Source organism: Hylaeus anthracinus, unplaced genomic scaffold (genome assembly GCF_026225885.1).
Source record: "Hylaeus anthracinus isolate JK02 unplaced genomic scaffold, UHH_iyHylAnth1.0_haploid 11989, whole genome shotgun sequence".
In the NCBI taxonomy this organism is placed as follows: Eukaryota; Metazoa; Arthropoda; class Insecta; order Hymenoptera; family Colletidae; genus Hylaeus; species Hylaeus anthracinus.
Window position 1 is genome coordinate 12,798,811 of NW_026534337.1, and position 14,123 is coordinate 12,812,933.

The 14,123-nt window shown below is 42.6% G+C and overlaps 1 protein-coding gene across 1 annotated transcript in view; it reads left to right on the forward strand.

The window, feature by feature from the left end:
• Positions 1–13,224, forward strand: part of LOC128888198 (uncharacterized) — a 62,240-nt gene extending 49,016 nt beyond the window's left edge. Inside the window, exons 2-14 of the mRNA XM_054144869.1 lie at positions 5,330–5,462; positions 7,607–7,706; positions 7,785–7,918; positions 8,709–9,896; positions 10,297–10,519; positions 10,784–10,894; positions 10,958–11,061; positions 11,133–11,193; positions 11,286–11,623; positions 11,801–11,933; positions 12,018–12,278; positions 12,612–12,731; positions 12,803–13,224. Coding sequence (XP_054000844.1) covers positions 5,383–5,462; positions 7,607–7,706; positions 7,785–7,918; positions 8,709–9,896; positions 10,297–10,519; positions 10,784–10,894; positions 10,958–11,061; positions 11,133–11,193; positions 11,286–11,623; positions 11,801–11,933; positions 12,018–12,278; positions 12,612–12,731; positions 12,803–12,979 — 3,030 coding nt within the window. The 5' untranslated portion in view covers positions 5,330–5,382 and the 3' untranslated portion in view covers positions 12,980–13,224. The remainder of the gene's footprint in view (positions 1–5,329; positions 5,463–7,606; positions 7,707–7,784; positions 7,919–8,708; positions 9,897–10,296; positions 10,520–10,783; positions 10,895–10,957; positions 11,062–11,132; positions 11,194–11,285; positions 11,624–11,800; positions 11,934–12,017; positions 12,279–12,611; positions 12,732–12,802) is intronic.
• The last annotated feature ends 899 nt before the right edge of the window (positions 13,225–14,123 follow it).

A 14,123-nucleotide genomic window follows, 5' to 3' on the forward strand; every position in this document is an offset into this window, starting at 1 on the left:
TTCGTCGCGGAAATACATCGCCCGCGCCAGAATGGATACGTAAAAGGGAGAAAAAGTGAAAATATCCCGTAAATATTTAATCTATGTGGTCGTCCCCTGCGGATACTTTTTCGCTGCACTTTACACAGCTTGCTACACAAACAGAACCACCTGACGATAGATTCCGTCGTTTTGTTCTCCTCTGTGTTTCGCCATCTGGTTTCTTGAGTTCCATTGTTCCTCGATATGACCCAGAATTTTCTAAATCGTTTGATAACGGAACGACATCGTAGCAAGGTGATTCAAATATGTATTCGCATGCTTGAGAATCGCTTCAAGAAATTGTTGTTCCAAAGGTTTAGCGTTGATTTTAGAAGTGTTAAAAATTGTAAACAGGTTAATATACAAAATGAAATCGATAACCACTGGGTAGACCGAGCTGCCAAGCAATTATAATTCGCTTCGTAAAAATATTCGTGTCAATACTTCACGACCATGACCGCCTCCCTAGCGTGCGTTCATCAAGTGTTATTATTCACGGCCGCAATTCGCTACAAAGCAGTTGGCACAGACTTCGATAAACCCCTTGATACTCATAAATATGGATAATGGAAACGTTGGTTTACCTACGTTTTATCTGTGAAAACATGGAAGGTAAAAATTCTAAACTGAAATTTCATAAGTGAACATAAGTGTGGAGAAAACACAACGTAACAAATGTTCCAATGAATAATTTTATTATTCGCGTCGATCGTTGTTTAGAAGCATAAGCTTAAAACCGGACAAAATTAAATTACACTTAAACTTGAAATAAACGTCGTTGAAATAGCGCAACGAAGTGATCGCGTTCGTGGAATCGAAACTCTGATCGAAACTCTGTTCTGAAAACTTGAAAATCGACGATATATTTCTGACAGATCTTACACTGCCAGCGAAATAAAATCAGTCGAATCGTACGGACTGCCAACAATAGGGCGAGCCCCCACGTGTGAATTATTCATGTTGTATGAAGAATTCCGATCTCGTAACTTGCTGAATTAACGATAAAGGAACTCGTGTAAATTTTCCACGGCTAGCAATGCTCCCAGTTGCTGGAAGTAACAGCTACTAAGTTTTTACCAACTGTTTCACTGGAAATTCATCGCCAAGACTCGTAACAAAATGTCACGGTCGTGTAACAGCGCGATTTGAAAATTAAAAATAACTCGGAGCAGGTAGCGCAATGTGGCAACGAGAAGAAAACGTACAAACCACCTTGAGAGACTTAGTAAAGACGTGGTTCTCGATTCGAGCGTTATTGATTACGTTTCGACTCTTTGGAATCGAGTCGTCTTTGGATCTGGTAAAACGATCGAGAAGAAAATTGAAATTTACGCGATTGGATAAACGAAGGTAAATTGTGAATGTTTTTTAAGGCAAAGACCATCGATATCTAAAATTTTGTACTCTTTACTTATCGATGGCGATCGAATTTCGTACTTCACATTCGAACCGAGTTACGGCAGGAGCAATTGGCGAATTTCTTTTGTTCTTAATCAACTGCTCTTGATACGTATACGTGTGTAACATCGGTTACCTTGACACACTGGCACGAATGTAAGAGCGGGCACACCGCTCTGGGCTGACCCAGTTTTGATATCCTCTACTTACCGGTCCTTATTTTGTTGTTTTGCGTATGTACGTTGCCCTTGCACCCTTCGCTCTTAAAAGACACAATGCAGTTTCACGCATTTCCCAAACAAAGGGGATTGAAAGGGTGCCTATCACCGCGATGACTATCCCTGAATGGCACGGTGGATGGAAATGTTCGTAAAGATTTAGGGTGAAAGGCTTCCCATCGAGACCGCTGCTCGAGCAATTTAACCAACCGACGCGAAACATTTTATTAGAACGATTCAATTCCGCGGGCAAGGGAATGAAATCTTTTACTTTTTCCGTTTCTTTAATCCTAGTTTCGCTTTAAGGCGTATCCGGCGCGTTCTGACGCGATTTGAAAGGCTTGGGAAGCAACGAACGAATAACGTGTATTCCTCTAAACGGTGTAAATGATTGTGGAGTAAAGAAGGATAGTTTATTTAACTTGAGCAGGTTCATCGATTCTTTTTTATGTAATCAGTTGGAAGTAAATGTGTCTCACTGTATAAATAAAAAAAAATTATAAATAGTCCTTTATGAACAGTTAAAGTAATCGTTTCGCTTCGTTAAAAAAGTAAACGAAGCTCGATAAATCCAACAGTTTCCCCGAAATAAGGATGTTTGTCACTGTCCAAAGTAAGAAAGGGTTTAAGTTTTTCTCGAAACGACGGATCATCAGTTTCTGCTGGTAGCCATTTCTCGAAGCCGTGGAACGTTAAATAAATCATAGTCCCCGAATGCGATAAATTTATGTCAACGGGAGGTTACCTCGCGCAGTTCAGCGAATCCTGGTCGTTCAATTATCTTCAGTCGCGACGAATGTGTCTCGAATCGGGCCTCCCCGTACTTAATATCTGTTGCTTCTGACAGGACCGTGACAGGGGTATCATTTGATGCGTCGAAAGAGGATCGATATATCTTTTAAAGCCCAATTGAACGTACAGTTTCTAAAGTAACTTCGCGACCCGCTTTTTCTCCCCTTCGTCGAGAGAGCGAGAAAAGAGACTAGCCCCCCTGAATGAATATACTCGAGAATCAGGGAATCTCTTTCTTCTCTTTCCCTGCAGCCCCGGGCTAAAATCTTACACGCCACTAATTGCTACCATTGTCTCTGATGAAAAGAAGCGAAGCACCGCCGCCAACCTGCAACTACCCCCTTCTTCCGCGCTAAATCTTACCCTACTCGTCTTTTCTCCCTGCCAAAAATTCTCGGCAGCTTGCCGGATGTTGCAGACACCGATCCGCTGACCAAAAGTATAATTTAGATCCCTTGCTCTTCTCCCTGTACAGGCTGGCTCAGACATCACCATCTTGCTTTATGCAGATATTACCATTCGCTCCTCTACCATCCTGCTCTCCTTTTTCCCTCTTTTATACTTATTATTCGTTATAATGTATTCTGTTCTTTATGCGTTAAACTATTCATATTAAATTAATTTCACGGAAACGATGGAGTATTATCGTAGAGCATATGAACGTAGGAATTTTTAGAATTCGACAAAGACATAGTTAAAGAGGAAATGTATGTTGGATATACAGAAATGAGAATTGAAGGAGCGCACATTGGGCGACATTAAAGTGCGCCGTGAGTAAAAGATTCGTCCTTGTCGAGGGAGTCTTAGGTAAAAGGAACGCGAGACGAAAGGAAAGAGAACAACAGTCGCATTATGTTGAAAACGAAGCACAGGAGAACGAGTGTTAATAGCGAAAGGAAAAGGTTTCCTCGGCGTTTCTTATTGTTCTTCCAGATGGCACAGAGACGTTTCGCTCGCGGAAACCATTTTGAGTATTATTATTCCATTTGAAAGATGGGAACGTGCGTCACGGTTTAATTTCGCGGGAAATCATCGATGCCAGATGCACGGCGCGAAGGACCATCGAGCAGCTTTGAAAATTGATTTTTCACTAGGATATTTAACACCAGGGTGCGTGGTATATTATTGCTATTTCTTCCTATTTTTATAAGTTCGTCGTGTACGAGAAAATTGCCTGAGAATTAATAATGTAAACACGTTGTATATACAGGGTGAGCAAATGATTTGCGTAATTACTTGCTCGTTGAATAAAATTAAATTCTTCGTTAGTCCGCACCTTGTAATGTTTTTCACTCACGAACTTGATCGATGTCAAAAGGTGCCGTTTATAAAGTTTCAAAAATAATTAATAAGTGGTTCACTATAAACACTCGGGGTCCGATGGAGTTCGACGCAAATTATGATCAAATATTGAAGGAACAATAAAGGATCGAGCAACAGTATCATCAAAGCAATTTTCTGCCCGTAAAAACATTTCCAATGGAACGATATTTAGAAATATCGCGTGTGCACGCGGTTTACTGGCCAGATCGTGCAAACACGTGTGCGTATGTGCACACGTATTCCACTTAAAAAGCGGATTGCTCCTTCGAAGGGAAAACCATCCGGATTGCTGCTGTTCGTTGAATGCCCGTCGAAGCATCTGAGCAAAGTTCACCGACTCGGCTGGCTTGGCCTATTTTTTCAGACACACGACGAGGTGCGCTTTCTTCCGCCTGTCCTCACCTGTCCCTTCACCCTCTTTTTTTTTTTTTAAAGGAGCTGAGTGCACGACTATGCTAAGCCACATGTACTTTGTGTCAAAACGTCCGATATAAGAGGAGAGCATTACCCTGTGTCGCGGGAGTCGGACGACTCTCTGAAACCCTTTTTCGGACAAGAGCGTGGAATCCTCGATGTACACGCGTCACCAGAAAGTAATCCCTTGATTAACACCCTCCAACCAAGTACTTGCAAACTTTAGGGCGTGCTAAAGGCAGGAAATCCTCGAGCATCTGTGGCGTATCGCAGAGAATGCGAATGATCGATCGAAGGGATGCCCATAGATCTTTGATGTTTGGTAGAAACTCGAGACAGAATCAAAGACAGATTCAAACAAAGAATTCTTAAATCGCAAATATATTTATATGAAAACTTTTATAATCGTGAAAAGTACGTGTCGTAAAGTCGCCCGAGGAAAATTTTCTCCCCAACAGAGGAATGTCGCCAGTCCTTAAATATTCCCCGCGAATCACGTTCGAGGCACGTATTTTTGCTGTCGGTAGACTGCCTATGCGGCGTTAAGGGCAGTCGTCTGAGGGTTATCCAGTCTTCTTTGGTCCATGGACTATGTACTTATTCATCCATGCATATGCATGCCTCTACATAACGCGTATATTCGCAACACGGTCTTGTTCGGTCGAACACGTGCATGTACGACATCGGTGGACGTCGACGGTGTGAATATACACGTGTGTGGAAGGCAGTCAAGTTGAAAGACGAGATTATGGACCCTTCGCGACGTAACCAGTGACGAAACCGGAGAAGAAAACCGCGACGAACGGGAACTCTAATTTTGCGGTGGAGTTTCACGGGAATCTAGGAAATCCTTTCGCGTTTGTATCGTCGAGGATTTCAATCCATAACAAAATAACGTCAACAAAATTTCAAGCGTGTGTCAATTCATAGAAATCATTTCACAGTGGTACACCTTCATATTGGTTAGCGTTAATTTTTTAAATTTATAAATTACAATTGGTAGAGATCCACGAGAGTACACGAATTATACACGCAGAGAGAATCGATCAAATCGAATCCTCGCAAGCGATGGGCATCCGTAAGGATCGTTAATTCACGAGTAATCTTGGTTCTGTAACTGTAATCGGATCATGCTCTCCACGGATTTACTTCGTGTGTTTCAGGCTCGGCGGTTTCATTGGATTTGTGGTTGGGCCTGGATTTGGTATTAAGAAGGATGGGTTGGATACTCACCGGTCTTTGGTTGGCGTTAATCATCGTCGTCGTTGCTGGCGCCGCCCTGGCGCTCTGTAGAAGGTGATTGCATCACGATTTTAACCATCCCGTACGTCAGTGTACTGAACACGCAGTGAATGCTGTCGCATTCCTCGATAACGCTATAATATCATCGTGTAATTTCCCATTCTCTCAAAACACGTACAAAGAACAACCTTATAAAATTGGATACGAAGAATAACAGATAAAAATCCCACTACAATTTCTAAATGAGATGAATCTTCCAACGTTTATGTAACCTACACTGCGCACGAATAACAATGAACTCTGATAATTCTCCACCGCGGCAGTCGCGTGAAAATTAAAAATAACAAAACAACTTTCTGTATTTGTTCGCGTTACGTAACAGTAGACTCCTGAAGTCTTGTAAACGCTACACATGCAACAGGTTAAAGGGTCATTCAGCCACCAATTGTATCAAAGACGTCTTATCTACCCTTATTCTGTGCCCGAGTTTATTCTTCATCGAGCAAAGGGAAACGCGAGACGTTCCCACCGAGAGACTCGACCCACGCGTAAAAATATTAAAATTTACCTTCGAGCGGTAGTCGTTCCCGTATTCGTTAAACCCTCGCAGAAACGACGACGGTATCCAAATAAAAAATAATACCGTGACAATGGTAATAGCGAGTCAATATTCTCGATTTCACAACGTCGAGATTGACCTTTCGGAGAGAAACACGAACCATCGACAGAATGTGAAATTGCGAGGTGAAATCTGCCCTGACGTTTTTATTTACAGTATTCCCGCACGGTTGGAAGTAATTCTAGAGTACCTTTTCAACCCGGGGGTTACTATGATCATATTTTCATGGTTTGTTTTTGGAAGTTCTCTGTTCAGAAACTAAATATTCATGGATACGAAATTTTAATACATTTCCAGTAATGAAAGTTAATACATTGTTCTTTGTATAATTCAATTTTAAGCTCTTATTTTTTCTCGATATCAGGTCCCTTACGAGATATTTTTGTTTGCTGATATTTTAGAGGCTTTAGCATAATTATTTAATAATAATGAACATTATCTTTCACGTTTCATTCCGATTCCGCGTACCTCGTTTTAAAATAAATAAATTGGATGTAATTAAAAGAGAAACAGCAAAGTCCTAAAACCTTTTTTAGTAAACCATTTATAAATAGGTCTCAAGTATAAGGGTCGATAACGTCTTGTATTTAAGTAGTATATTTATACATATATAAAAATTCTACATATTCATATACCATTTATATAGAATTTGTTCGGAGCATATGCGAACATATCAACCCAACGCGACGGTATCGTCACACTTTAATTCTCCTAGAGTCATGCATATTCCTTTTAACAACGACTCGATTTACGAGTGACGTTTAATCGGGAATCCCATATAGGCCATCGCATGGAACGTCGAATCGACGTTGCATTAAAGGGTATATAGGTTGAATTAGAATTTACAACCGGTCTTTATCGAGGGTTTCCACCTAATACCCAGCCATAAAATAAATATCACTCGACGATGGGGCGTAAAAGTTTAAGCAAAAAAGCGCTCGGCGCCTCCTTTGCGCCAGAGCGAGGAGGGGAGGGATCGGTTAAAATGACTGTTAGCCGGGAATGAAGCGAAATTTTATTTTACCCTTTAATACAACGCTTACTAAAATTGATTTTCCCTGTGACCCCTTTGACAAGCGCACGTCTCTATTCGCTTAATAATAGCATACTCCCGCGTGCTTGCGAGTACGCTATTAGTCCTCCCATTGGTCGAGCGCTCCATTTGACCAAACACTTTTCCGCTATCGCGTCTGCCGTGGAAAAAGAAAGACGAAAAAAGAATTAAAGGAAGAGAACGAAATTAACGTCCGATCGGTTCATGACGATTTTTATCGTGCGAAAGAAAAAAAGAAAGAGAGAGAAAAAAAATACGGTCGCGTTGTTAGCGGTTGGGAACAGTCCAGCTCGTATTAAATATTAATATTTTCGGTGTTCGAGCCGAGTGACCCAGTAATCTAATTCTCAGGCTGTTGTCCCGAAAGTTTCTCTATGAAAACATGATTATCGACCGCGGGACGTCTAACGTAACCGGTCACGGTGGCATCTAAAAGCATGCGAACGTCTAACAGAAAAAAAATAAACCACCCCGTAGCGTAATAATAATACCTTGCGTGTGTTTACGTGTGTACATTCGCCCCAGGTATTGCATCGGTTGGCAATGGAGCGCTAGAAACGTTTGGAACGTCTGCGAGGAGTGGCGACAGAGGCTGTCCTGGTTGTGGGCACCGCGGGAAGAAAAGGTATACGCGAGAAGAAAATCTCGTGAAAGAAATAGAGATGATACCGAGGTACAATCGTTTCGTTACGCCGATTTCTAGGTTGGTTTGGTGAAAGCACAATATCCAACGGCGCAGACGATACCTGGTTTGTATCGACAACCTGGAAACACGTCTCAACACCTCCTTCACAGCAACAGCGATCTCAGAATCGATCCTCAGGGCGGTTTCACCAGGTAGGAATGGATAAATGAAGTCTGACGATACAGGGGTGCGTCCAGCGGCGTCAATAGTCGCACGCAGTGCGGCAACTCCCGGCGTCGCCCCTGTGAAGCTCCTCCTTTATCGGAACACTAAAAATCTCGTAGTAGTAGTAGCACGAGGGATTGGTAAATTAAAATTATGCCCAAGAATCGAGTTGGTTGTCTCAGAAATGACGTTGTTTTAATGGTGTCTCTCATCTTCTGAACAGTGTAACAATGTATATATCTGTTAATTTCTTTCATTTTATATATCTACTTGTCATGATATTTATTTAAAGGAATGCTTTATGACAGAACGTGTAAGAGATCACTATGCCGCGACATTAAAAATGTTTGAACAGAGTGCTTGGATTAATTACGGAACGATCGCAGTGTTGTACGCGCTAACTTTGAATCAATAAAGAACAGTGTCAAAGCATCGGGCCGATATTGGCAATTTCGTGTCCAGCGGCGACGCTTGATGGTTCGATAATAGCATTTTTCGGTACGAGCACTCAAAATAATTGTGTAAAACCATTAATAGCTCGACTCGAATGGTGCTTGATATTAAGTAACCGTAGCGATGTTACAACATAAGCAATACGTTTTAATGTTTTTCGCGCGAAGTACTTTTTCCTCGAGAGCTGTCAAACATAACTATTATGCAATCAAAAAGACAAATAATAATAATCATATAAAATTTGATTAAAAATTCAACGAGTCGCAACAACACGCGCAAAGGTCTCGAAAGCTTCACGCAAGAAGAGACCCCTAATATTTGCAGATTTGAGCCGGTGGACAGAGATCTCCACCCGCCTCTGGGCGCAATCGGTAGCACGATTCCGCCGCAGCCACTGAGGCCAGCGCCACAGCCGAATCCGATACCCCAAATGAATCCAGCACCGCCACCAAAGTCAACGTCTCGTCCAAGGCCTCCGCCCCTGCAACCCCCCAGCACCGTGAACTATCTAAGGATGCAGGACACTGGTCCGGGTCCGCTAACTCCGCCGCCGTCGTTGCAGGGCTCGATTCCCTCGCGATCGAACGGCCCGTCGTTTTTCCATTTTCAAGCGAAACCGATCAAGAGCTACGGATTGTACAAAACGTCGAACGAGCACGTTCCGCCGTTCAGATTCGACGACACGACGCAATCCGTGACGGAGAGCATCCAAATGACACCGTACGGAGCGCAGAATCACGTGGACTCCCGACTGAGATACGAACTCGAGGAGGAGCGAAGGAAAGACACCAGATGCAACCCTTACAGGCAATTCGACGCCGGTGTCGAGTCGACCAGGATCAGGTACGGGGTGGATGGCGCGCCTATAGCTACTCTGAACGGCAAAGGGGACGAGGATGGGAACACGAGCTACGGCAGTTATGACATCGTCCAAAGGAGTCACATGATACGGCAGCATGTCAGGAATGATTCCCGTATCTCGGCAAGCAGTTACGGAATGACGAATTCTTCGAATGCCGCCAGCCAGACCATCATGGAATCGATATACGGGCCCGCGGCGCTGTCTAAGATGCTTCAGAGCACTCAGAGTCTCGGCAACGACCTCGATCGGAAGAGCAACGAGATGCAGAGCATAGAAATGACTCCCTTCAGGAGTTCTAGCCTTCAGAACGACATAGACGCGTCCTACTTGTTCAGGGAGTCCCAGGGACTGCAGAAGGTTTCGCAGTACATACAGAGCCTGCCCGATCTTCCTATTTACGGCTCGATGAACGAGCTAGCGCTGCACCAAGATCAAGAGCACGTGTTGTACGACGACACGATGCCGGACTCGATCGATGCGCTCAAGTTCAACAGCGAATCTGCATCCAGTCCTGTACCACCGCCGCCAGCCCCGCCTGATCCGCCGAAAGACCTGTCGAAAAAGAACGGGCCAACCACCGGCGAGAAAATATTCAATGCGTTGAGGTTGGTCACGTCGCAAAGTTACATCGACGCGCCGAAATTTTACAAGTATGTTGATCTGGTTGAACACAAAACGGAGTTGGGTTGTTTTTGACCCGCGGCGAAACTTTTCATTTTTACGTCTGCGAGTAAACATTTTTTTATTATTTCCAGCTTGGTAGTTTAAGCTACATTTTCCATTAACCATTTTTCTTTTGTTAACAAAGGTATATGTATACAGTCAGACTCATAAGTATTCCTACCTCTGATATCTATTGAAGAAATTCGCCTAAATTTAATTATAGGTTTCGATGTTTTCAAATAAATTTTTCAAATAGTATACATAGATATAAAAAAAATTCGAATAGAACGTTACCCACGAGTCTAAATTGACTCAGCTCTGTCTGTCAATTTTATCGAACGACGAGCATGGGAATGAATGGTTTAATACTTGTCGTTGCCTCGATAGCCGTAGCTCAGTCCTCTCTGCGCCAGAGCAAGTCCAATGTTTCACATTTCCATCGAGATCACCGTCGCTGGTGGATGACACCCTGAGCAATCAGTTGCAGAACGACGTCCGGGACATTTACGGGGAAAACGATGTCGATGTGATAGGTCCTGACGGATCTAGACGTAGCTCCGATCTGTACAGTCCTGAGCTTAATTTGGAAGCACACAGAACTGCGCAAGAAGTACAAATTTATTAATATTTAATTTAACATGTTGATCGCCACGTCAGCTGCGTATATTTGATAAGGATTTTCAGTGAGAATTAAATATATTAATTTCGAACGGGTTGCAAAAATAAGTTTTCTATATCGTTTTTAATTGTATAGAAAGTAAATTTTATGTTCGTAGGAATTTTCACGATTATTAGTTTGGCAGTCAACGTGTTAAAGGATTGGAATGGTTCTACTCAACTGTCTTACTTATTACACTATTTATACTCTTAACAGGTGTACAATAGTTTACAAAATCCCCCTTCGTCCCCGCTGTTACTCAAAGATCATCACGATCAAGAGACATACAGTTACGAGACCGATCCTAGTTTTACGAGAACCTCGGAGGTAAAGGAATCTCTGTTAATTCGAACGTTGAATTCGATCTGATAAGAACGATCCTTTTTCCAGGATATTTTGAATAGTATCGAGCAGAGGAGGAAAAGTATGGAAAGGCAGAATGGTATTCTCAGCGAGCTCAACGAGTTCGATGAAGCTGACTCGTTAAGTTTCCAGTATGCATCGATTCTGTTGACCCGGTCCGTTTGAAAACACTAATACATTAATCGATCAACTCGTTTTACAGAACCCAAAACCAAGATTTTTACGGCGCGCAGGAGGAGTTCCTGAAACGAAAATCGTCACAGGTGGGTATCGAACTGTTCCTGTTTCTACCTTTGGGTCGATAAGTGTGTCGTGTCGTGACGATTAATTTCTGAGCCGCAATGTAAATCCGTAGAATTGGGAGGACGCGTTCATCTCGAATTACACTTTGAACGATTTCAACGAGATCAGTCGCGGTAGCCGTCGTGGACCACAGGGCCCGGAACCGGAGCCACCACCGGATGAATTGGACATGAAGAGAGCCATAAGCTGCGAGAGCGTGTGCTCGGAGACGAGCGTGGTTTTCAACGACCTCGAAGAAAAGCGTATCGTCGGTTGCGTCTGCGTGACGGTTGAATACGACAGATTGAGCGGTCGTGGAGCTGACAGCGAGGGTGAACTCTCGGTCACCGTCCACGAGGCCAGTGATCTCAAAATGCCGGACGGTCAACCCGCACAGAACACGTTTGCCAGGTTTGATTATCTCTGATCTTACGGCATACACACAGTGGGTGATCAAATGATTACGAACGACTCAAAGTTATAATTCATTTTATATTTAATTAGGAGTGGAAAATGTGCATTGATTAAAACTCGTTATCTCGTAATTATAATCGAACATAAATTAACGATGAACTCTTACTCTTTTAGAGTATGTCTGTTACCCGACAGGCAATTGTCACAGAGAACCAAAACGTACAGAGGAAGTCCATTGACCCGTTACCATGAGAAATTCTTGTTTTGCCTCCACGGTGGTCCCACGGGCAGAACGCTTCTCGTCGAAGTAGGTCTTGACGATACCACAGCCCGTAGAATGAGTCCAATGTTTAATAACTAATCGCAACGATTTGTGTATCCGATCTCTAAGGTGTACTCCGACGAGAATTGCATCGGCAGCGATGAAATTCTCATCGGCGAAGCTACTTTACCTTTAGAACCGCCGCCAAGGGGCACTGGCACGACAACCACCAGGCTACAACTCGTTGGATCGCGTCTACCAAAGCCACGATTAGGGGAATTGATGTTCTCTTTGAGCTACTCGCCAACGGCGGAAAGACTCACTCTGGTCGTCGTGAAGGCTAAGAATTTACGCGGCGCCAGCAGCGTGTCTGGGGACTTCTTTGTCAAGGTATGTTATTTCAAGGTGAAAGATGTCTTTTTGGAAAGACACCTTGTATTTTCGAGGTGAAAACGTAGTACCTGATGTCGTGGGAAATTCAACGATATTGGATATATGATTTGAATAAGCTTGAAGTAAGCACGAATGATATCGAACTAAAAAATTGAAGGTTTGATCGAAGGAAGCATTAACGCGTTTTCCCATCTCCCTAGCAAAGTCGTTACACCATCACTGTAAAATTTCTGTAGTATACCTAATTTTCATTAAATATAAACACGATCTGTGTCACGAACACATGGACTGACACTTGAACATATTACATCTTCTTTGTATGTTACAAAGGTTTACTTAATTCAACAAGGGAAGAAGGTGCACAAGAAAAGGACATCAATCAAGAAAGGGGAGAATAATCCGATTTTCAACGAGTTTATCATTTTCAATGTGCCCACCCATATCCTGGAGGTTCGAATAAATTTTCTCTGTCGACCATCGAACGAGATCCACGACTCGTGTTTCAATCCAATTCTTTTCAGAATATACAGTTGAGATTGAAGGTCGCGGAAATCAACAGCGAGCAAGGCATGAAACCGATCTCCGTCGGGTACATTATCGTCGGGCCCACGTCGACCGGAAACGCGCTTCTCCATTGGAGGCAAATGCTGGCTGCGTACAGACATCCTGTCGCCATGTGGCATCCGCTTAGAAAGTGAAGAAAATGGGTGTAACATAGGAGCGAGAATCTGTAACGATTCGAGACACTCTGCGACGAAACTATGCGACATCTGGTCAAATTCTTGGAAGACTTTGTTCCAGGAAAAGTTTACTTCTATCGTGATGTTCAAAATCATTCATGAAAGTAATTCATTTCTCCTTTAAAGAATAAAATCATTAGAAACGTGGCGGCTAATAAAAACGTTGGACCATTGCTCCAAAAAAAAAAAAGAAAAAAAAGAAACACAAAGTTGCTGCCACAAGAAGTTCTTAATTTGTGAAGCATCATTATTTAAGAAAACGATCGAATAATTTCGTCTATAATTTCGTCCAATAATTTCGTCGCAGAGACGGAGAACGGTAATGTTATTCGACTTTGTGTATAAATCACAGGTCTCGTTGACTGGCGAGGAAAGAAAGCAGAACTCATTTAGGTTCGTCGACTTTGCGAAACAATCGCATTTGTTTCGTTGAAACGCATCACAAACACGTAAATTACACAGGGTGCTGACACGTTTAAGGCCTCAAGTAAACAGATTTTTCTATTAACAGTTAATAATTACTCGTGACTATTCCTCCGTGTCTACAACATCCGACCGTTCTCCTCTCCACTGGAACGGAGGAAACACTTCAACGCGTGTTAATTGTACAACATCGCGCATTTAGGATAGAAACAAGATAAATTCAACAGATCCACCGTTTCCGACTAGGTGGTATAAGTTTCAATGTTGATCTCGTATCCTGTCGTACGTGTACTAAATGGAACTGCATGATATGTTGTATCACCCTAATGTAAGATTCAAAATGACGGCTCCGTGATCGAGTGCCTCCTTGGGGCGTTTACTATAACGAATCACGACGAGGGAAAGTCATCTGCGACTTAAGGATGTACTTTGGTGTAAAGGTTTAAAAAGAGAGGCTATTTGGGAATTATAAAAAGAAAAACTACACGTCGTACAATAATACATGATTCTGTGTTTGAGAATACATATCCTAAAAAGCTGAAAAGCCATTTTTTTTCCTGGAGAATCTATTTGTACGAAACGAACAAAAAATACAAATTTCTTAATATCTATTCATGTGGGTATGATGTCCATTAGAATTAATGAGAAACAATAAAAATTCGAACATTGGCACGTATTT